Below are 24,220 nucleotides of genomic sequence, written 5' to 3' on the forward strand. Positions count from 1 at the left end.
GCTTTACTGTACTTGAACTCCCAAGTTCTCTTTTTCATATGAAACTGCATTTTCGAACTCTGTAAGACAGGACAAACCACATATTCCAGAGATGGGAGCCCCGAGTGAGTTTTGTATGGATGGATACATATTTTTAGTGGAGTTGGAACAAGGCAGAGATGTAAGAATGAGGCTGACATATTGATGCTTGTGTCAGCAATCTCTCTGATTCCTTCCTTTCTCTTTGCTGCTTTCTGCAACCCTTGCAGGAATGAGTAGAGAAATCACTTCGGGGCAAGTTGATGTGTAATGTTAGATCAGAGCTGTGGATAAATGTCCAGCAAACCTAGCACTTACAGGGCCTCCCAGATAAGTGGATCCTGTCTGCTTCCATTATACTTAGAGGCTGAGTTGCTGGAAAGCAGAGTATACATTTTGTGATGTAAACTTCAGGGGAGAATGGAGTTGGTCTTTACCTCACAGGTTATATGAGCTAGCTCCTGGAAGGAATCCCTAGAGTATTATAGTTAAATGTAGTTAACATTGTAAATATGTAAACTGTTACAGTGATCAATATCACGGATGAAGGAGTGTCCCATCTGCAGTTCTTTTGTACTATGGAATACATTAACCAGTTACAAGGATTCCATTGTGAAAATTATTTCACATTATTGTTTGTTGTAATTATCTTGACTTATATATTTTAAAAACATTTTTATATTTTTCCTAGATGGAAGCACTATCCATGTTCCCACTTTTGTAAATAAGCACAGTTAGTACTAAGAGCAGATCTTGAAGCATTTTTTTTTTTTGAGATTTTCCAAAGGCTATGAGCAATTTTACAGGAAACATAGACTTAAGGTTCTTGAGTTTATTCAGCTCAAATCTCAGGAAAAATTAATATGACTTTTATTCACAAATATTTTTGTCAGGAAACATTTGGGGCTTTTAGGTTCTTTGCTTAGAGATAAGAAATGGGCTTGGTTATACAAATCAAATGTGAACCATTTAAATCAAGACAATGGCAAGAATTTATACCTACATGAGCACTGTTCCTCCATGTAGGCCAACTTGTGTATTTTATTATTAGTTATTGTTTTGAAAACAAGAACTTTAAAAATAGGCGTTATAAAGATAGGCCAGTGGCCTTGAAGATGAAAATCTCTTCCTGTTTGTATTTTCTAATATCACTTTTCTATATTCTCCCTCATGATTTTAGCTGCTGAAGCAAAATTCTACTGCAGAAGACGTACGCAGAGAGCTGTGTGAGAGCTACCCGGGGTACACTGCAGACTACGCCTTCTCTTGGCTCACTCTAGGAAAAAATGTTTTTCACAAATTTTGCCTTTCGAACATGACACTTTTAGAGTCTTCTCTCCAGGAACTGAAATATCTGGTCTCTCAGGTGAGCACAGATTATGTATCTTATGCACAATTAGAGGGGTTATGCTTCCATTCTGGGGTCCTCAGACTGATCCATTGTGAATTAATTACTAAGCAAGTCTGTAGCCCACTTGGACGGGGAAATAATGCCTAGAACGTTTGGAGACCTTCAGCATAGTTTGCTTCCACATAAACATTTACACACAGTGTCTAACATTAAGTACCGGTTATTTATCATTAAAACGTGCAAGACTGAAATGATTTGATGTTGAATTTGAAATATTACACACAGCTAATGTAATACACCTCAGATAAAATACGGCTTGCCTGTGTGATGAATAAGGGATGCATTCCCTGAGACCTGGGAGTATGATTATACAGGATAGAATGCAAGTTTAATATTTAAACTATAATACAATATCAAACTGTAATATATTCTTGTCAGAAGTTAGAAAAATGAGTAAGGTCTTTTTATTTTTCTCATGAGAGCAAACTTTTTTTGGTGACTTTTAATGAAAGTGTTTATCCCTGTTCCTCAAACTTCATACCTTGGAGCTAGTGCTATCCTGTTAAAAGTGCCCGTGGCCATGTGTCTATGCCAGTCTTAAGTGATGATGGCAAAAACAAGAGACCTAGTCTAAACTCAATGAAAGCTACATGTAATGAAAGATTTTTTTAAATTCAGAATTTATCCCCAAAGCATTGCCTACTTTAGCATTTCCCCCTCGATTCTCTAAATTATACTGCAAAAGCAACTTTTAATTTTACTTAAAATGTATCTTTTAGTAGTCTGGTTTCCAAAAGAGCCAGGTTAAGGACACCGTTGTAACAGCTCAAATATAATACGAAGCTCTCACCGTCTTTGGATTTATAAGAGAGTTGGAGATGGAGCTTGGTTGCCAAATGCTGGCCTCAAGCCTCCAGTCCTAGAACAACAAAAAAAAATCTTCATCACTTAAATTCAGTTGGGTAGAGTAGCCTACGTGTCCCAAAATATACCATTCAAAATCAGTCAGAGTAAGACAGACGGAAGGTTCGTCTCAGCTGGCATGAACGGGGTTACGGGGAGAATTGCGTTGGGTGAGAACATAATGAAGAAATACTTCTGAAGGCGCTAGCTAGATCACGTGATTCAAAAGCCATGCTCTCGCTGGTTTGTTGATAGTACAGAGCCTAGGTAGATCCATGCACAGTTACCTGTTCATCGTGACTAGTGTGCATAACGTTGCCTCAGAATCCAGAAACACTTTATTCTACTATGTATAAGAATGTGTATAGTAAACACATTGGTGAATGTATTTCTACATGTGCCATAAGTCTATCTATATTTCCTACAATTTTTACACACATGTTCATTTTTGAGGGCTCTCCACTAAAAATAGGCATCCTAGTTAGTAAAAGATACGGGGGACAACATGCCTACAGCTCCCACGGAATGTATTAAGAAAAGCAAAACAAAACATCACTCAGGGTCATCTGGACACAGAAGGAAGCTGTGCATATGAACTCACAGTGATTGTGGCAGCGTGCAAATGACCTGTGCGAGCTCAAGCCAGACCAAACCCCAGCCCTGAGAGGAGAGGTAGACATGACGTCTTCGTCAAGGAGACATGACAGCTTATAGATGCCCAGAAAAGGAGAATCAGGCCACACATCTGAGAATATATGCACAACACAAATTGGATTTGATGGGTCGATTTTTTAAAAAAAGACACAAAGTTGAGTAGGTCTGGAAGGGGTGGTGGATATGGGAGGTATTGGGTGGTTATGGTCAAAACACAGTGTATTAAATTCCCAAGGAAATAATAAAATATTTTAGAAAGAAAAACATTTAGAAAATAACTTGGTCTTAGAAAGTTACCTTTTATTTCTGAATATCTAATTTAAAACATTTTATAATAATACTATTTTGTTAATCAAACTTTAAACATGTTAATACTTGGAACTTTAAGGAGGAAAAAAAATCTAATTGATGTTGAGAGACGTTCACAGTTTTTCCAAGGGAGAGATGGCTTCAAACTGAGTGAGGATTTGAAAACACTGTGAATGTGAAAAACTCAGTTTCTTAAGGAAAAATCCTTTTTGAAGAGAGTAAACCATGCAATTTACAAATGTTAAAATATCATTTTCCTCCCTCCTCTGCGATTTGGCTTTTGAAGATGTCCAGTGACCCTGACAACCAGAAGAGGGTGTTCCAGGGGCTTGTCCAGGTGCTTTCCTTTTTCTCCGAAGTGCAGCAGCAAAGAGAAGTTTGGCAGCTTCTGTCAAGTCTTCCAGACGTGTTTCAGAATGACACCTCACTGAGCAGTCTATTTGGCGTTCTTCAAAAGGCAAACAGGTAAGTAAATGGGATGTTAAATAGAATACAATTGCTCTTGAAGAAGTCTTTAAAGAAAAATAGTCCCTGTGAGAATGACTGTCAGATGGGTCATTTAAACACCGGGGAAGCGGTCCTTGGCATCCTGCTGCAGATGTTAGCAACGGAGGTTGAGTCTGTCAGTTGAGTGAAGAAGAAAGACACGTTGTGTTTGATCATCGAGGTCAGTAGGCATCCACAAGGAAGTAAGAGGAATGCTTACTCCAGAATTTCATATCATTCTGTGGCCTGGTGTTTTCTGAGAATGAGGCATAGAGCTGAGCCAAGCCAGCATGGATCAGTTCCACAGGATCATTCAGGGACAACCTGAGCTCTGTGCACATGTCACCGAGCTAAGAATAAAATGTCTCAGTAGGGGTTTGCTTTGTACCATTCAATATAAAACATCTCTGTTGGATAAAGTTGATGAAGAAAGTTGACTCTAGTCTGCTAAATGAGATTGCCTTCCCATTTAGGAGGAACTTAAACAGGAACTTAAACAGGACAGGAACCTGGAGGCAGGATGCACAGGCTATGCAGAGATGCTTCTTACTGACTTGCTCCCCAGAGCAGGCTCAGCCTGCTCTTTTATAGAGCTCAGGACCATCAGCCTAGAAACGGTAACAACCACAATGGGCTAGGCCCTCCCCCATCAATCACTAGGAAAATGCCTTACAACAGGGTCTTATGGAGACATTTTCTCAGCTGAGGTTCCCTTTTTTCAGATCACGCTAGTAAAGTTGTCATAAGAGTAAGCAGTATAGATGAGGACAGCATTGTTTGGCATATATGGCTATGTGGATTTAAATTTTTACTTATGGCTTGTAAATTTTTTTTCTTCCATTTTGTCTGTTGCTTCTACAAGACAGTGTCATTTGACTTTTTTTTTATCCAATTAAGCAACACTGCTTTCTAAGTGATCTAGTAAATTTCTGTTGAGTCCTGTGTTTACTATACCCGATGTGATATCATGATAAGTGTGAGTTTTGGATATTTGGCGTGTGCTAGGGTGACAGGGGAACAGACAACTCAGCCTTAATTTAAAAAAATTTAAAACCTGTACTTAACTTAGTCACTCAAAAACTTTGAAATGAGCTTCGGACATCTTGACTGTGTGACTTTACTTCTACAAAAGTCTGTACATTTAATGAACGAAATGTATCTTGATCCGTGGCTCAAATTATTTCAGAGGACGAGAGCCAGCACCTCTGGTGTTTCAATTTGCTGCAAATAAATTCAGTCTGCTGACAGCTTATTAATAATATCAGTAACAAGGATGCTGTCTGTTGCCGTGAGATTGCTGAGTGTTCAGTCATTCAGTTTGAAACAACGGATCAGATGTATTAGACCAAGTGGTGAGTCTTGAAATCTTTAACACAAAGCCCGTTTAGCCGTGTCCATGGTTACCAGAATTCAGAGACAAGATTAGGAACCAGGAGATACTCAGCGGACTAGAATTACACTACTGAAGGTTCTTGGAGCAAATATGAAGCAGTCCAAATGTCAACCGTTCTACAGAGAAAGCAGAAGAGAACCCAATACAGGCGCACTCCTGTGACAGAGCATTGTAAGCAGGACCTGGGCAATAAGTCTGCATTCTCCGTTCCTCCTCCCGGCCATGTTGGTGCGGTGCGGTTTCTATGCTAGAGATCACATGTAGACTGAAATTAGCCAGGCCAGCTCTGCTGATGACTAACCAGATAACCTTGGTAGGTTATTTATCTTTTTAAACTGTATTCATCTGCAAAATCAAATCAAATCAGCTTCAGAGAAACACTGGGGACGTGGATTTTTTAAATACCTGCACACATAATTTACGTATATTTATATTATGCATATTAAGAAAGCATGCATACCGATTTATATGCATGTGTGCACATTATGCTAGAAATTGCCTAGGAGATACTTACAATTTAGCTTTCATTCACAAGACTAAACTGATCTTAGTTAAAATATAGGGGATGGGGAAATAGAAGGATCCAGAGGATCTTAGAAACCTACAAGAAGAACATTGTAATGGGTGGATCAGGGCCCAGGGGGGTCTGCTCAAACTATTGCACTAACCAAGGACAATACAAATAGTAAACAATCACCTCTACTCTGATCTAGCCAATGGACAGGACATTCTCCACAGTTATGTGGAGAGCAGGGACTAACTCTGACATGAACTCTGATACCCTATATTTGATGACCTCCCCTTGGTGGAGAGCCCCAGTGGTACTCAAAGAAAGAATAGTCAGGCTACCAAGATAAGACTTGATAGTCTGTGACCATAAAGTGGCGGAGGAGACCCCCCTTGGTCATGGACCTAGGGTGAGGGTGGGAGGGAGGGAGGAGCAGGAGGCTACAAGTGATGGGATAACAATTGAGTTGTAATCTGAATAAATTAATTAAAAGAAAATGTTAAAAGATTCCAAAGGTACTGTAGAACGCTCCGGACCTCTGTACTCACATACTGGATCCAGTGCTAGAGAAAACTTTCAGCTGGCTGATGAAGAACTTGATAGAAAGAAGCTAGTGGCTCAGTTGTGCTGTATCAACTCTGCAGTGGCAAATGATTGGCAGTAGTCTTTTGTCCTCTGAGCCCCGGGAACCAGCAAGATGGCCCAGGGTACCTGGCACGCAAGTTAAACTGCTGACTCAGCTCTGGCTGTTGGTACAAAGCACTATGTTTGTGAGATTCAGACAACCTTGTGCAGTAGCTGCATCTCTTTTAGAAATGCACTAGTGACCATAAAGGGACGAAAGGGGCAGTTCTCAAATAATCAGTTGCTACTTGGAGACATGGAAGGAGCTCAAGCTGAAGTGAATTGGTGCTTGTGTGTCCCCAGTGTGGACTGCCTGTCTTATTGGTTACATAACTCACAAAAAGCCAGTTCAGAGTGTTTGGAGATTAAATTTGAGCTGCATTTGGAGTAGTGCCTGTGGGCCACTTAGGGGACAGAATATAGTCTTTAATTAGCATGAGCTCTGCTTTAAAAAAAAATAATTTCCTTACCAAAATATTCATATGTATGACACGACATGCTAATATGATAGTTACTCCTGGAACTGGACCTAGGCTTGACTTTTAACGAAAATAGTTTCTTGTAGTTAATTTTTTCCTTTAATTAAAAAAGAGAAGGTTTCACTTCAGAGTGGGCTGCTGAATGCTCCTGTTTGTCATTCTTAGCAGGAAAAACATAAACAAAACATCTGACAGGACCTTTGCTTCTTCCTTCAAGGTCCTTGAGTACAAGTCTTTACAATTCTGAAAACATCAAGTTCTCTGTTCTGGTTCAAGAACAACGTTGGGGGACTTTGTGCACGAATAGACAATGAAGTAATTAAATTACAGAAGCCGCCTCTTGTCTTTTATAGGAATCATTTTCTATACCATAGCCATTGTCTCCTTGAATAACCATTTGTTTCTGTCTGTGAGTCCTGAAATGCAATCTGGCTTACGTTGTTTCTCCACTCGTTAGGGTGCTGCTGGCGGTGCAGAAGGTTTACCCACGTGTTCAAACCGACGCGGGATTCAGCGCCCTCCAGAAGTCTGTTAAGCATCTGCTCAACACTCTGAACTCCCCAGCACAAGGTACTGCATTTCCATCTTGCTGTACTAAATGCAGCATCACAAACGCCCACCGGGAAACTGAAGCAGAGTACAACTGACACAATCACGTATCTACACAGCAAACTTCCTAGATGAGCATAAATGCTACCCATAAACCCATGCCTGAGTTCACATGTGAAGAAAGGAAGCCATGGCCCCCAAGGAGGACGAATTTCCAGAAGTTTTCTTTATGTAAAAACAACCTCTCTTACCTTGAGAAGTTATAGAATAGAAAAGGAGTATCAGATGGTAAACCTAGACAAATAGACTTATATTATCATTTTTTTTTTTGAACAAAAAACTGAATTATAAGATTGTGCCCCCAACCCCCTTTTGAGACAGGGTTTCACTATGCAGCTCTGGCTGTCCTGGAAATCACTATGTAGACCAGGCTGGCCTTGAACTCCCAGAGATCTGCCTGCCTCTACCTTCAACATGCTGGATTTAAAGGCGTGCACCACCACTCCCAGCATACATCTTTGTTTCCGAACTTGAATTTTTTAAAAAGATTTCAGAAAGAACGCTTCAATGGTAAAAACACACACTCTGGCAACGTCCTGAAAATGTGTGGTATATATCAGAGCATAAACAACCTATCAGGAAAACAATCACCTCCAGGGAAACAAACTGTAGCATGTGGCATATGAGTCCTAAACGACAGCCTTGAATATATACAGTGTCATTACCCAGGAACCACATGGAGACTGTCGGGTGGACACATATGGGCACACATGAAGGTTTAGAGCTGTGAGGGGCAAATCCCCACCTGGGCAAGCAAACATAGGTTAACACGTACCTCTTCTGAATGAGCACAGAGTTAGGCTTCCCTGTCTATGCGTGCCAGTTTTCAAACACATAGCCTTCTGCTCTTGGATTCCAAGCAAGCATCCTGAAAGCACCAGACAAAAAGATGACTGTTCATCATGACATCACAGTTGCCCTTTGGAAAGCAGGCTGTAGAAGCCCAGGAAGAATTCTCAGTGCAGAGCCCGACATACTTAGATACCAGCTTCTGCTGGTAAAGAGATGATTTTACCTTCAGTTACAGAATTAATGACTCATTTGCAAGGTTGATTGTTTCTAATGTTAATGTTTTTATGAAAACCAGAAGAAGTTTACTCTCTTAAAAGTATAGGCTAGAGAACCAAACAGTCCACTTCATTATTGCCTGATATTTTTTAACATTTGCATTTTAAAGACTTGAGAACTTCATATTTCTCTGCTCATTCTTTTTTATCTTCAGACTAAGTTATTAATTATAAAAACAATATAATTAATAACAGTAATATAAGCAACATAAAGCAAAGTGATTAACTTAAGGATTTTCTTCCCCAAAGACAAAAGCTTATCCATGCCTTAGAAGCCAGAAGTAAACACGTCTTCTTACTAATATGACAATAAAACCCTTTCCTGGCGAATGGCGTAATTCTGTTTTCTATATTTCCATATTTAACAATGGCCAAGAGTTAGAAAGTATTAAAGCATGCCATTGGATGGTCAAGGTCGCAAGAAAATGCTACCAGAAAAGGTATTTTTAATCTGTAAAATTGGATGTTTAACTCTACTTTGTCATTAAGCCTAAGCACTTGTGAGATCACCAGTCTGGGGGCAGCAGTGCAGATGATACATTCAAGTCTACTTGCCCAGTCATTTATTCCAGGCCCCTACTTGTTTGAACTGAAATTTCATGGCCATTGAAAGTTTCCATGGGTATTTCTGGGAATTCTTCAGGAAACTCAAATTCTAACCAGTCATGCTAATTTATCTACACAGGAGTCTCTGACCACAAGTGCAGACACTTGCCACCTTGGCCAGGTCAGCACATGCTTAGTCTTCAGGGCTTTTAGCCATATATTTGACCTTAATGTAGGCGTGTCACAGGGAGCAGGCTTCCTCTCTAGGCTTTGCATTCACTTAGGGCAGAGAGACATGGTGACTCCTAGCAGAGCTGCTCGGTTCCTGCAGCTCTCACAGCAGCACTCTTTCAAATGAAGAGCATAATCATACTTTCTGTGTCAACACTAAGTGATCTTAGTATCAAAACAATTCTGAGACATCATCCCATTGCACGGCCAAAGGCACTGGCTTTACACTTGCTATTCTACCAGCAAGAGGCCAGTCCAAGAAAAGACCCTATTCTCAAAACCAGGTCCCTTAAACTCTTTTATAGATGGCCTCTCTCTTGCATCCTTTCAGACTCACTGGGGCACATAGTGGAATATGCCAGTACCCACTGCCACCAAGCTTCAGAACCACTCCTCTCCAGCCACTGAGGGAGTGTGATGTGTCACTCCACACTTCTCCGCACATGACAAGTTTCATAGCCACGCCCCAGAATCCTACACATCCTGTACCTCCACACTTCCTGCTCCCTATGATATACCTCTAATCCAGCCTGAATTAGAACACACTTGGGGCACCCTCTGAAGCATCCACACTAGCCATGAAAACATGGGGATGCTGTCGTCTCCTCTCTTTGTCTTAAGGTGTCTAATTCTGTACTCTGCCCCACCTGGGGTCCCTGGATCCCCAATATCGAGTGGTTCTTTTTTACAAAGATTGAGCTTCAGGAACAAAGGTCATTTTTGTGACTCATGGGCATGAGCTTTTCTGCAAAATCATAAATCAAGTAAAACAATATTTTATTATAGAAGATAGGGTGGGCAAGATTGCTTAGGAGGGAAAGCACTTTCTTTGAAAACCCAAAGACTTCCCTCTGTGTGTTGTGGCACCTCTGCACCAACATTCATGCACAAACTAGACACATGTCCAATAATAAATAAATAATTAAAAATTGATTATTAAAGCAAAGTGATGCTTCCTGGCTTATAGCCAGCATAGCACAGATGACTTCGCATATCTGTGTTTATTCTTACAGTATTCATAAGACTCACAATATGCAAACAAGCTAGGTGTCTGCCAACACAAGAGTAGATAAAGAGAATAAATCTCCTGTATGTGATGAAACTTTCAGGTGTTAAGAACAATGAAATTAAGAAAATTTCAAAGTGAGCAAGATAGACCTTGAGAAAAAAAAATGGTTTTACATATCTTCCCATTGGGGGAAAACCCATAAAACTCAATAGATTTCTGTCCTTAAATTTTTAATATATGGGTATCAATGAGCAATGGTACAGTAGTGAGTACTACTGTTACTGAGGTGTATTTCTGAGTGTCTTTGTTGCTGCTCTTTTAACATGACTATACATGTTTTATAAGGAGGACAATGATATTCAACTGCCTTTTAGATAAATTTCAGAAAATTGCACTCCACTGAGCAGGAAAACTGAAAAGGCCATTCTGACAGTTACTAGAGGCCAAGGCAACTCAGACACAAAAGATACAGAAGGGAGATACTGAATTCGGGGATATTCTTTTATGTTTTTATTAATTTCAATAAAATAGAAAACATTAAAAAAGTATGGGTGCCTGCATAACTTTGCATGGGGACCTTTTCAGAAGATTATGGGACACATGATCTAGGAACAATGGAAAAAGCATTAAGGCAGCTAATCTAATACCCTTTTGAAAACAGCGAGGCCACTGTTTAAAAAAAACGACAGCATCCAAGCGCCCTGGCCCACTGTAAGCAGCATCCGAAGATGAGGCTAATACTCTTCCTAAGTGAGGTGGCTTAAAGCCCTGGCTTTAGTGTTTTCATTTATGCCATGGCTGGTTAAGGAACCTTCCATTCCCAGGTTTTCACATTTCTACACCTTCATTCTCCTTATAACTTAACTTGGAGAACAAGCAGAGTTGTTGGCTTTTTTAACTTTGGAGGAAGAACGCTTTGTGGTTAGGTTTTCATGGCATCCAGCTTGGTAGTTTTCTCCCACCCTCTGTGGCACCTTGTTTGAGACAAGGCACAATCTTGCTTCCATTGACCAATGCTCGCCCATATGTGCATTCAGTGACTGCTGCCTGCTTTTTGCAAGAAAGTACAGATTAGTGATGGCAAATGCTTCCTAGGTCTACATTGGAAGTGCCCAAGCTGGGGTCAGGTCAGGGTGACAAACAAAACAATCCAGGGACACATTACACTGAAAGTAGTTTCCTTTGATTAACAAATTGCTTCATTGTGGTGTTTGAAAGTCACCTATGAAAGAAGGTCTTAGGACAAACTAATGTGGTGATCTGATGTGTGAATTAAAAAAAAAAGTTGTTAGAAATTCTCTAGTAACTGTTAGAAATCCTTTAAGTCGGGATTATTTTAATTAATGGGTACAGTTCCCTACAGATGCCTTAAGCATTTACAACAAAAGGAACATGAATATCATTTGTAAAAAAATTGCATTTGGGGCTGGAGAGATTGCTTAGAGGTTAAGAGCACTGACCGCTCTTCCCAAGGTCCTGAGTTCAATTTCCAGTAAGCACATGGTGGCTTACAGTCATCTATAATGTGATCTGATGCCCTCTCCTGGCCTGCAGGTGTACATGCAGGCAGAGCACTGTATACATAAAACATAAATCTTTTTAAAAATTTGCATTTTCCACTATTAATCTGACTTGGGATGATTTTGCGGGGCGGGGGGGGGTGGAGGGGGTGAGGGAGAGAGGTGACGAGTAAAGTGTCCTTGAACAAAAATGTTCTGTTTTGACCCTATATATTATTGCTGTAGGTGACAATACAACACATATGTGGAGTGATGATGGTGAAGATGAGACACTGTCCCCAAGCAGTCTGGCTGCACAGTAAGTTGTGTTTCCAAATTATGGGTTAACCATCCTAATAAGCAAAATCATTCACAAACCCCATCATCTCTTATCATCTTGGAAAACGTCAATGTCAAACTGGCGTGAAGGGGAAACTGATTTGGGCAGATGATTCAGTTTACTTTAGATAACACTGAATGAGGAACTCTTTTTCAATTCTGAGCCTGGACAGCTGAGGTGGTCTGCTGTGTCTGGAGTAGTTATTCTCTCCCTGGGAGGAGAGATGTGTAGGAACTTATTTCCAGATTCATGAGGGCTTTTTTTTTTTTTAAAGAGTGTGTAAGCATCTACCTTAGCTTATTCAGTTCTCATAGCAAAATACCATAGACAGGGCAGCTGAAAAATGATGGCAGGTTCTTTTTCATAGTTCTGCATAAACCCAGGGTCAAGGTGGGAACAGATTTGGTGTCTAAGAAGAGCCTACTCCCCGGATCATGAAGGACTCCTTCCTCCCAAAGCTGTTTTTATAGACCACCAGTCCCTCTCACAAGAGTTCTGTCTCCGAAGACTTCACCTTCTAAGTTCGTCATCACTCTCGCACTTAGAATGTTAATATATAAAATTCAACACATTCAGACCATAGCTACATCCAGACTTTTTCTTTCTTTTTTTTTTTTTTTCTTTTTTTTTTTTTTTTTTTTTTTTTTTTTTTTTTTTTTTTTTCTTTTTTTTTTTTTTTTTTTTTTTTTTTTTGGAGTTTTAAAGAGTCATAATATCTCAAAGTGTAATCAAGATAATGCAAATTGTGTCTGCTTTCAGTAATGTTCACATAGGGGGGAAAGATTATAAATCATTTCATTTTGGACTTCCCCAGGAAATGACAGCAGTCACCACAGTGTCTAAAGACCACAGATGTGAGCAGATTTTTGAGGAACTCATAATTAGAACAGGGACTGCAAGCAGTTCCCTGTAATATCAGACTTAGGTAAATAAGTGCAGCTCAAGGTAAATTTAGAGACTAGTTCATCTTGTAGGTAAAGGTTGCTTTAGCTTGATAAAGCATGCTATTTACAGTTCTCAGAATTTGGTCACCCTGAATACCTCTTTGTTCTACTGGAAATTTGCACAAATAAAGTCTAAGAGTTAAAAGGACAAGGGGAGGATAGCTCGATGGTACTAAAACATAGAGAAGAGCTATGAAGTTCCAGAGTGTGGCTGCATAGTAAGGTGACTGGAGACAACAGCGAAGTGCTGTACGTTTCAAAAAGCTAGAGAGGGGCTGAAAAGATGGCTCATCAGTGGAGAACACTGGGTGCTCTTTCAGAAGACCCAGGTTCCCTTTCCAGAACCCACCTGGCAGCTCACAGGCATCTGTATCTCTAATCCCAGGGAATCCAACGTCCTCTTCTGGCTGCCACAAGAACTGCACACATGTGGTATATATGCAAGCAAAACAGCCACGCACATAAAATAATTTTTTAAAACATGAGACCAGTCTCCTTATGTAGCCTTGACTGGCTTGTAGACCAGGTTGGTCTTGAACTCACAGAGACTGGCCAGTCTGTATCTCCAGAATGCTGGGATGAAAAGTGTGCACAATCACATCAGGCATAAGTAAAATATTTTTTAAAGCTAGAAAAAAGGCATTTTGAATGTTTTTGCCATAAAGAAATAATAAATGTTTGAGAAGATATACATAAAATCATTTAAACAAGAGTACTATGTAAATACTGAAACACGGCATTGTATCTCACAAATGTGCACACTTTTTGCTTCTCACAGCATCTAAAACTAACTAAGCTAACAAAAACAACACTTATTTTAAGCATTCTTATTTTCTAAGATAGAATTTAAGGGAAAGGTCAGTAATTACACTAATTACAGTTAAGTTCTGAGCAAAATCCACTTCTGGTTTTTCTTGCCTCCACTCCCCTCATCTGTGCTGGCTGGTCCAGGCACTTATCTCAGAGAATTCCTGGACAGTCTCACTTTAGCTGGGTTGTCAAGTTTCAGATAACTGGAACTTTTGATATCTTCCTAGATAGCTATCATATAATAATAATAATAATAATAATAATAATAATAATAATAATAACTTTTAAATACCCTATAAGTTGACACCGTGGATGCTCATTGCTGAGGCTTGGTACCCCCATCACAGCCTACAGGCATGCATAGCATTGACAGACTCAGCACACCTGTCTTGTAAATTTCTCAGCAGTTGCTGTCAGTTTATTAGAAGAAATCCAATACCTGTAAGACAGGTCTTGTGATTGATGAAATTAAGGAGTTTCTTTCGACTTTCTCTCCATTTCCATTTTAAAATAATCACCCCATGGCAGTCGTGGCAGAGGATAAGAGGGAGAGTTTTTCTAGCATTGGCTTATTTCTTTTGAATGTTCCTTTGGGACCCACTGTTGTTAGCTCACATTCTTTAATATTACTGCCTTTCCTTTATTACTAGATGTGTTAGGAGATGTCTCACCCACTAGCATTCTGAGAAAATACAAGTTAATATCTGACAGAACTTGTTATTAGTTACTTTGCCGATTGTTCAGCGTAACTCAAGGCATATGTCTTTCAAAGAGGCATTAACATTTATCCATTCTTTGTCACATAAAAGTAGACAATAATGGAAGAAGAAGCCACAGGACAAAAATGCAGCCTTATGGCTGAGGTGACAGGGGAACATACAACACACACACACACACACACACACACACACACACACACACACACACACAAGCATGCATTCAGAGCTGTACAGCAGGCTTTGGTGAACAAGTGGACCCAATTTCACAGGAGTCTCGGTATCCACGCCAACAAATCACACTTTAAATAACTTTGCTTCCATTTTATATGGCCTAATCATACATTCTTATCTAATTCACAGGCTCCTGATCTTGGAAAATTTTGAAGATGCCATCTTGAATATTTCATCCAATAGTCCATATTTTCCTTATTTGGCATGTATAAGAAATATGACGGATGACTTGGCCAAGGGATCACCAGGTGATATTCTCAACTCTGCCCATGGTTTCAGCTTCTAATTGGTTAAGACATTAGCTTATTAAAGGGGGAGTTTTAAAAATATTATTTTTCATATTTATACTTTGGTTGTTGCTAAGCGGTTTCCTATTAAAAGGGAATTTATAATATTACTATGCTGTCCTCTTGCTGCTTCTTGCACTCCATGCTCACCTGAACAAATATTAGTAGAATGGTTTCATACTAGATGTGATAAAGGCAACCTTGAACAAATTGCCCAAGAACCCAGAGTCCTTAGGAGCCCATGCAACCTGACATTCTCTGTGCCCTTAGTGCTCTTACCATGTTGAAAGACTAGGACTAACAGCCAAGGGTTCCAAAGTTCTCACATATTACACAAACAGACTACTCTCAGCCTTCACATATTTAATTTTCCATTTTCTAACCTATTTAAGCAACCATAAAAGACTGCAGTCAAATCAAATGTTCCCCGCTGTTTTCACATACGTTTCTCTTTTTTCTACACCCAAAAAGTTTATGAAACACAGTATCACGCAAACAGTACAACACATACCTAAGACCACAGTTTCCCAGGCATAAATCAATTATGGCTGAAAGGAAGTTCTCAGGACTATGCAGTCTAGCTCCCTGACATATTCCAACCTAGGGTATTCCAGAGTCAGATATAAAAACATTATTTAATTCACAAAGAGCCAAAGCTGTGTGGTATCTTTACTAGAAATGTTTTTTTTTTTTTTAATCTCTAAGCAGCCTATCTGTGATTATTTTAAAAATAATGAACTCTGTACTCCCCATGGCTCAAGGAGGGTTAATTTTCACTCATTTTATATTTATATTGCACTACAATATTATCCTTAAAATCCTTGCTGATAAGTCCGGATAAAAGTCTCTTTGAGATATGCTTTCCAGCCATATCTTGTGATTCTCACAAAGTAATTCTCCTTCCTCCTCTGCAGATAATCTAAAACTTCTGCAATCCACAATTCGCTTTGGAGACTCTTTTCTTCAAAATGGCTCCTATGAGGACAGCTTCCCTTTATTTCCCAAAGTCCTGAAGTCCAAGGTAAGCTATGAACGGAATTAATAAATATAGGAATAGCAACGCTTTTGGTGACACGTGAAGAAGATTATGTTAACATATCTGATTATTCTAGGTGCCTTTGCTTCACCTGCAGCTCTGTTCTGTTCAAAGAGTGACAAAGGTGTTTGCTTTCAAATAACGGTTCTCAAAATCTGCCTCAGCATAAACTGATCTGTCAGAGTCCAGCTACTCACGAGCATCCATGGACATGCCACAATATGCTTATCTTATTAGGCTTCATAATTTGGGGGTTTGTTGTATTACTTTTTTTAACTTGACCTGTCTTGAGCTTTTTAAATCCATAAAAGTAGATTTCAAAATCTAATATCCAGCCTTCATGGTTCTCAAAGATCTCAAATGTTAACTTATCTGTTTTTCCTGTCATCAGATTAGAAACTAAGAAGTCATATTAAGATGTGTGACCCTGAAGAGGGAAAGCATGAGGGGGGGAGGGAACCCCAAAAATGTAGATCTCTTAAGCTTGAATCTGCTCCTGCTCATGTGTCTGTTGTTCACCCAGTGTACCGATTATCACAAGATCCATTTTTAAAGCAACTCTATTAAGTTTTGAAACTGTTTTCCTAGTAAGAACTGCAGTTTAATTGGATTTATGTAGCCTGGAATAAAGTTAAATTAGAAGTGGTTTATTTAGGGAAAGCAAGTGATTTGCTGTGTGGTAAACAAGCTGTAATTAAGCAGGCACGCAAAACATTATGTCCATGTATATTACAGATAAATGTGCTCATTAGACTACCTACCTTCTAGCCCCAGTCTTCTACATGAATCAAACTTTCTAATGTACTTAATTTAGCATTATCTTAATTTATGCAAATGAGAAAGAAGTCATGCATTCACCCAGGAAGCTCTTATCCATCTTTCAAGAGTCAGTGTAAATGTCACTCCTGCAACACTAGACTATCACCTTTCCCTTGTTTCCCAGACATCTGTGCCTCCTTAATTTATTTTACATTTATATTGAACGATGCTATCATCCTAACAAAGCTCCTTGCTGATAAGTCAGGCTAAAGTCTCTTTCAGACATGTGCCCACGTAACCTTGTGATTCACACGAAGCCATTCTCCCTCCCTTCTCTGCAGACAACGTAAGACTTCTGCAGTCCACAATTCGCTTATAGAAAAATCCTTTCTTCAAAATGGCTCCTATGAGGACAATTTCCTCTTCTATTTATAAGATATAATCTCCGTCCCCTGAATTCTTATAATCCAGCCAGAGGAGAAAACAGAAGGCAGAGTCACAGTTGCAACACAGTTGCAACACAGTGAGATAAGCAATGTGGCATGTGTAACCAACTGGGCTGACTGTGTAAAGATGTGCTATCTAACTCAGCTTCTGTATGGGGTACAGAGATGAAAGGAGGGAATGTCACTGAGACTATAATACTTACTCTGCGTCTTGAAGGCTGTGGATGATTAGGTCACACTCAGATATTCCAGACATGGAAACTCGTGTTTGTCAGAAGCCAGAGGCATGAGCCTCAAAGACGAGTGGAGGCTACTTGGGGTCACAGAATGTGAAGGTACTCATGGGAAAGGAAAGAAAGGGGCTCCAGAGAAAGACCACACCCAGGCCCTCAAAATTGTTGTATTAGTCAAGGAGTTTGAGTTTGGTCTTCAAAATATCAAATACGAAGGCGGCAAATTCTGTGCTCTAGAAAGAGATTAGATTGGAAGAAAGTTACATGGGCCACCTATGAAATAATCGAAACAAACAACACACAAACAAAGAACACAGCCTGTGTAGAGCCAGTGCAGAGAACAGAAGTAAGAGAGAGTTTCAAGTGTGGTTCAGGAGGTCAAACTGAGGAGAGGCAAAGGAAGTGGGAGCTCTCAGCACTGAGACTTCTGGCCTTTAGAATGCATTGCTTAGCTTTGTAGTACATTGTGTGTGTGTGTGTGTGTGTGTGTGTGTGTGTGTGTGTGTGTGTGTGTGTACCATTTTCCTAGAGCAGAAGCTCTAATGAATTCAGGCCTTCTTCATCTTAAAACCACACATCCCTAATAGTAAAGGGATTCGTGACGGCATGAATGAGGTTATTTTTTTGTAAAGATTTATTTATTATTATGTATACATTATAGATGGTTGTGAGCCACCACGTGGTTGCTGGGAATTGGACTCAGGACCTTTGGAAGTACAGTCAGTGCTCTTAACCACCGAGCCATCTCTCCAGCCCATGAATGAGGTTATTAAGGCAGAAGGCCAACAGTAGCCCTGTGTTCTCTGAGCTTCTACGCGGCACATGTCCATGAAAGAATGAAGCTGGGCTCCTATCATTTTTATAAGTCAGGTCGCTATTGCTTCTTGCAATGTGGCAGTCATTTGGAGTCGATAGGCCCCCAAATTTTATTCACAGAATTCCCTTCAGCAGGCTAGACCCCCCAAAGCACCAACTGTCTACCCATTGCTCTAGCCTACACATTCTGTTCTTGACTGTCTGTGTTCTTTCTTTCCTAATTGTCTATTTTATCTCCAATTCATTGCGCCTCCTTCTCCCCCGCCCCCACCACTCCCTGGTCCCTTTGGGAGAGAAGGCAACTTCCCAGTTGCACAAAATAAAATGTCATATTGGGCAGGAATGCAGATAGTATTATGTTTATTGTAATGCTTTTAAATTTTGAAATAGACCTCTCCTCCTCCATGCACACACACAGACCTTTATTTACTGGCCAGGGACTCAGGAGCATTGAGGATTTATTGATTTATGTCCATAGTAGTATAGAGTATTCATGATCATGTTAATTAAACTTCTCCTTCATTTAGGAGCTTCTGGGCAATGGGGAAGCCCATCATAGCTGGAAAATAGAGTTAGGAATGAATAGTTGTCCAATTATATGCCTGAGATGTTGCCTATGATAAAGGAGACAGAGCCTCTACATGGGGCTTTGGCGAATCTGTAGTCTAAAGCTAGCATATACTTTGTTTAAGACAATGTCTCACTTTATAGCTGTAGATAGTCTGAACTTCCTATGTATCCCATGCTGGACTTAAGCTCTCAGTCCTCCTGCCTCTGCCTCCTGGTGCTGGGACTACAAGTGTGCACCACCACATCTGGTTTTACTAACAAATACTGTGTAGGCGTATGTGAGTTGCAGACACATGAGTTTGTGTCCTCGTGCACTCACGTGCACACATGAAGAAGCCAAAGCAGGATTTGTGTGGCGTCTTCTTCTGCTGCCCTCCGGCTCACGGCCTTGACTCAGGGTCTCTCAGTGAGCTGAAAGCAAGGCAGTGAGATCTAGGGGTCTCCCCTCCCAATGCTGGGACTCCAGGAATGGGCAGCCAGTGAGTGCTGGGGATTCAATCTCAGATCCTCATGCTTGCAGACCAAGCAATCTCACCCACTGGGCTGTTACCATAGCAACACTAACAAATACTTTCAAAGAGAATTGTAGTCACTGGGTTGATGTTTATTGTTTGTTAATGCTTCCCAAAGATTCTAAAAGTGCACGTCCAATGCCTGCATTGCTCCGAGAATAATGCTCCGAGTGTGAATCTTATGACACTTGTGACAAAGGTTCCTCCTTGGTGACTGTACGCTTCTCAATACCCTCCATATTATTGACACTGATTTACATTCTTGTTTCAGAGAGCCAATCCAAACTTCAGCAATGTAGCTAAATATCCAACTTCTCTTACTATAACCAATATCTCATCCACCTCAACTATACTATATGGACTTGTGCTGGTTTCCCATTCCAGGATGCTGACCTTGCAACTACAAAACAGATTTCTACTCAGTACAAGTCATTGAAGGTTGCTACATCTCAACATGCAACTGAAAATGTATTGACCCAACATTATTTATCCTTTTATTTCAGCGTGCCTCAAAAAGAGGCCAGAGAGATGGCTCAGTGGTTAAGAGCACTGGCTCTTAACACGTTAAGTTTCCAGCACCCACATGGCAGTTCCCAAACTTTCATTACTTCAGTTTCAGGGAATCTTACACCCTCTCCTGGCCTTATAGGGCACCAGGCATACATATGATGCACATTCATACATAATTCATACATGCTTACATGCATACATACATACATGTAAAATACGAACACACCTAACATTTTAAATTAACAAATAAAATAAAATTTTACATTTGGGAAGGCATCAAAGGGTAGGCAGTAGAGATGTGTAGAAATCTGCCTCCACCAATTAGAGGTTTAAACATATCTAGTATTTGGAGAATCAAAGTCAAGAATAGACAAACCTGCAGTTACAGTGTGCAAAATGATTGAGTCTGTTTCAGAATATAGAATTTCTATAGCAGTAAGTAGAATTTCCATATAATATGAAGTCATGTCAGAATGTTCAAAGCCAGAAGTCAATTACATTACTCAATACTGTGAAAAAATGATATTTTTTTTCAGGATGGTCAATGACTGGCTTCTGAGGCTTCCATGAGCTTACTGTAAACCTCTTGCTAAAGGCATATCATCTTTCTTTCCTCAGCCATGTGTGGAGAAAAATGCTGGCAAACCTATGCTCCTATTGGGAAGTGGTTCATTTCTTTCAAAATATAACTTCTTATTGCAAACTGAGCTGCAATGGCAGCTTCCATACACAGCTGAACTGGAGATCCCAGAGGCAAATTATTTTCTCCCTCAGGATGCATTAATTGGAGCCTGTCTGGAGGATACATGGGGCACAGTGAACGGTGTTCAAGAGTGCATGAGAGAGCGTAGATCGTGAGGGTTACCGTGTGCTTTCTTGTGGGAGTGGGAGTTTAAGTCTGTTTGACTATTTCCATAGGACAAAGCCGCTTAGTTTTTCTAAAGACATCAAAAGGCAGAAGACAATATGAATAACAAGGCAGACACCTAAAAACCAGGTCTATTGCCATGGGGCTGCTAATACATGCTATAGCTTTAAAATTTTTTAAAAAATTTATTAAAATTTAATTGTCATAAGATACCATAGCATAATATGTAGATCATAACCATTTTTAGCTGTAGGGTTCAGTCAGGTTAATTGCATTCACGTTGTTGGGTAACCAGTCTCCAGAATCCCTTTCATCCTGTCAAATTGAAACCTTTTCTATTAGCGAACTCCTCATTTCTCCTTCCTCTCAGCCTCTGGGAATTCATAGTCCCTCCTTGACTTTCCGTGGTGTGAACTGCAATCCTCTGGGTCGCTGCTGTATTGGAATTATATAGTATTTGCAAGTGGCTGATTCCATTATCATAGTTTTCTCTAAGTTCATTCATGTTGCAACAGCATGTCCTTTCCTATTCAAGGATATATATCCATACACATGTATATGTGTATACATATATGCATATACATGTGTGTATGTCAGTATATGTGTGCACGCATACATACATATATGTAGACATTAGACATTGTTTCATTTCTATATACTCTGACTATCCATTCATCCCTTGAGTTGTCTCTATTTCTTGGATATTGTAAACAAGGGTCAGTGCCCATTGGCACACAAATTTTCCCTCTAAGCTCTACTTTCAATTCCCTGAAGCATAGACCCAGAAATGGAGTCTGGGCTCATAAGCCAACTTTATTTGTGAGTTGTGAGGAAGTGCAATGCTGTTTTCCATACAGGCTCCACCATCTCACCCTCCTACCAACAATACACAAAGGTTATAATGCCTGTACACCCTCATCAACTCTTGTTATTTTCTGCTTCTGTTTTGTTATATATCACAGCCATCGTGATGGATGTGAGGAAGAAAAGGCTTTTTAAAAGGTTCAATCCAAATCTGCCTTCCGTCTGCCCTTACACATGATATAAAATATAAATTAAAGAAAATTTGTTGAAGTGATTGTGATTCCAACCGTATTTTTAAAAACTACCTTTTTTCAGAATTTAAAGATTTATTTTGGCCTTTGTTTCTTTCTTCCTTTCCTTTTTTCGTGTGTGTGTGTGTGTGTGTGTGTGTGTGTGTGTGTGTGTGTGTGTGTCGTGGAGGGGCACATACCTGTGTGGGTGTGTATATCTTATGCCTACAAAAGCCAAAAGAGGGTCTGATATCTTGGAGCTGGAGTTTACAGGACACTTGGCTTGTTACATGGGTACTTGGATATGAACTGCAGCCTTCAAAATTGTGTAGCAAGCTCTCTTGTCCACCGAGAAATCTGACTATCCCCCTTAATGTTTAAAACTACATTTTAAAAACCTGTAGACCTATACCACTGGGAAAAGCAAGCCTACTATGTGCCAAGGCTTTACAAGATTCTTAGGAGAGAGCAGGATACCCAAACAACAAAGGGCACTGTATTTGTTATAAAGCTAACCCCAATGCCAAATAACTAATGCATCGGCAGAAACATCTTTTACAGAATCAAACTTGGTTACATATTTTTAACTACTAAGTATACCAAAATAATGTGACTAATCTATTTTCTCTTCTTTCTCCTTTCTGGGAAGCTGTCTCAACTTCGAAACTTGACAGAGCTTCTCTGTGAATCAGAGACCTTCAGTTCGATAGAGGAATCCTGCCATTTCTCTGACATGAGCTTCAGGAGGCTGTGTGAAGACCACGCCTTTCATGTGCAACTGATTGAAGCAGCAGAGCTGGGCGCTGACATTGCTGCTGGCTTGCTGTACCACGACAATATCATATCTGCAAAGCTTAGGAATCTGCTCACTGGAGATCCCAGCAAAATTGATCTAGATATGGACTGGTTAGTTTTCCCGAGGTCTTCTCCCTTGGTGAAACCCTGTCTCCAAACACTAGTGCACCTACATGAATGTGTTCTTCTGTTTTGTCCCAGGTTCCTGGGACAGGCACTGCAAATGAACTACTTGGAAAATATCACACAGTTAATACCAAGTGTAGAGGCCATGCTGCACGTCAACACCAGCGCAGACGCTTCGGAGCAACCAGGTGCTTCCCTGCCTGCAATTTGTAAAGACTTATTAGGATGCAGTTTTTAGAAAGGCTTTTTCACAGTTCCCAACCATACCTGCTTTCCTGTCTGCCCTGACAACGAGGAGCCTGACACTTTCCAATGTGGCCACTTGGCTAAAGCAGACACATTAAGCCACCTGGGGCTGAAACCCAAAACAATGTTATGGCAACATGATTTCCAAATTTGAGCAAGTTAAACCATTTGCCTTTGTTTCTAGATATAGTAACATGCATTAGAGAGTTGGCTGCATAAAGAAGGATGCAACGTGCTTCCTTCTGTGAGAATAATTTGATTTAAAAAAAAAAAACACTAAAAAGAATGCACAACTGTGTGCAGAAATTTCAATTCAGAGCTCTGCATTGGTATTCAAAGCATGAAACACCATGCAATATACTTCTTCTTGGCATAACACCTAAATATTAAAAAGAAGGACATTCTGACTTTTAGACAACAGTCAGGCACAAAATTGGAAGGACATTAAGTCTAAAATTAAAGAAGGTGTGGGGTTGGAGAGATGGCTCAGCACTGGCTACACTTCCAAAGGACCCAGGGTCAATTCTCAGCATCTACCTGGCCGCTCACAACTGTCTGTAATCCAGTTCCAAGGGATCTGACACCCTCTCCCATGCCCCACACAGATATACATGCAGGTAGAGCACCAATATACATAAAATTAAAATTACATGTGGGTTAGTATAAGAAATCAGGGCTAGAGATGGCTCAGAGGTCCTTGCAGAGGACGCGGGTTCAGTTTCCAGAACCCATATGACATCTCACAACCATTTATTTATAGCTTAAGTCCCAAGGGATCTGATGCACTCTTCTGGACACTATGGGCACTACACTAACATGATGCACAGACTAACATGCATGCAAAACACCTATACACAGAGAATAAAGATAAATCCTAAATCAGATGCTTTAAGCAAAACAAACAAACAAACAAAAACCAAAAAGATATATCCGGAACAGAGACCACAATCTTCTAAAAATAAAAAAGTATTGTTTACTATGTCTTAACTGGCCCAAATGTGGATTATTTATCATTGCCATCCTAAAAGATCTTGCAGATACACAGGCTCTACTTACAAGTAATGTCAGATTGTAAAACCCATTTATAAATGATAGAGTTCTGGGAAAAAATTAAAGGGAACTATCTTGCAGTCGATGCATCAAATCTATTCTCAATTGACATCATCATATGATCCTAGGTTAAAAAGCATTTTTAATTTATGTGATGCCCTAAATCAAACAGAGACATATTTATTCAGTGGATTGTGTAATC

The 24,220-nt window shown here is 40.0% G+C and overlaps 1 protein-coding gene across 1 annotated transcript in view; it reads left to right on the plus strand.

The window, feature by feature from the left end:
- Abca12 (ATP binding cassette subfamily A member 12) overlaps window positions 1–24,220 on the plus strand; it is a 157,447-nt gene that overhangs the window by 63,215 nt on the left and 70,012 nt on the right. The window contains exons 6-13 of the mRNA XM_051154135.1: window positions 1,199–1,384; window positions 3,522–3,700; window positions 7,183–7,295; window positions 11,933–12,005; window positions 14,860–14,978; window positions 15,932–16,038; window positions 22,451–22,707; window positions 22,798–22,910. Coding sequence (XP_051010092.1) covers window positions 1,199–1,384; window positions 3,522–3,700; window positions 7,183–7,295; window positions 11,933–12,005; window positions 14,860–14,978; window positions 15,932–16,038; window positions 22,451–22,707; window positions 22,798–22,910 — 1,147 coding nt within the window. The remainder of the gene's footprint in view (window positions 1–1,198; window positions 1,385–3,521; window positions 3,701–7,182; window positions 7,296–11,932; window positions 12,006–14,859; window positions 14,979–15,931; window positions 16,039–22,450; window positions 22,708–22,797; window positions 22,911–24,220) is intronic.

The sequence above is a fragment of the Acomys russatus genome, chromosome 12 (assembly GCF_903995435.1).
Source record: "Acomys russatus chromosome 12, mAcoRus1.1, whole genome shotgun sequence".
Lineage (NCBI taxonomy): Eukaryota > Metazoa > Chordata > Mammalia > Rodentia > Muridae > Acomys > Acomys russatus.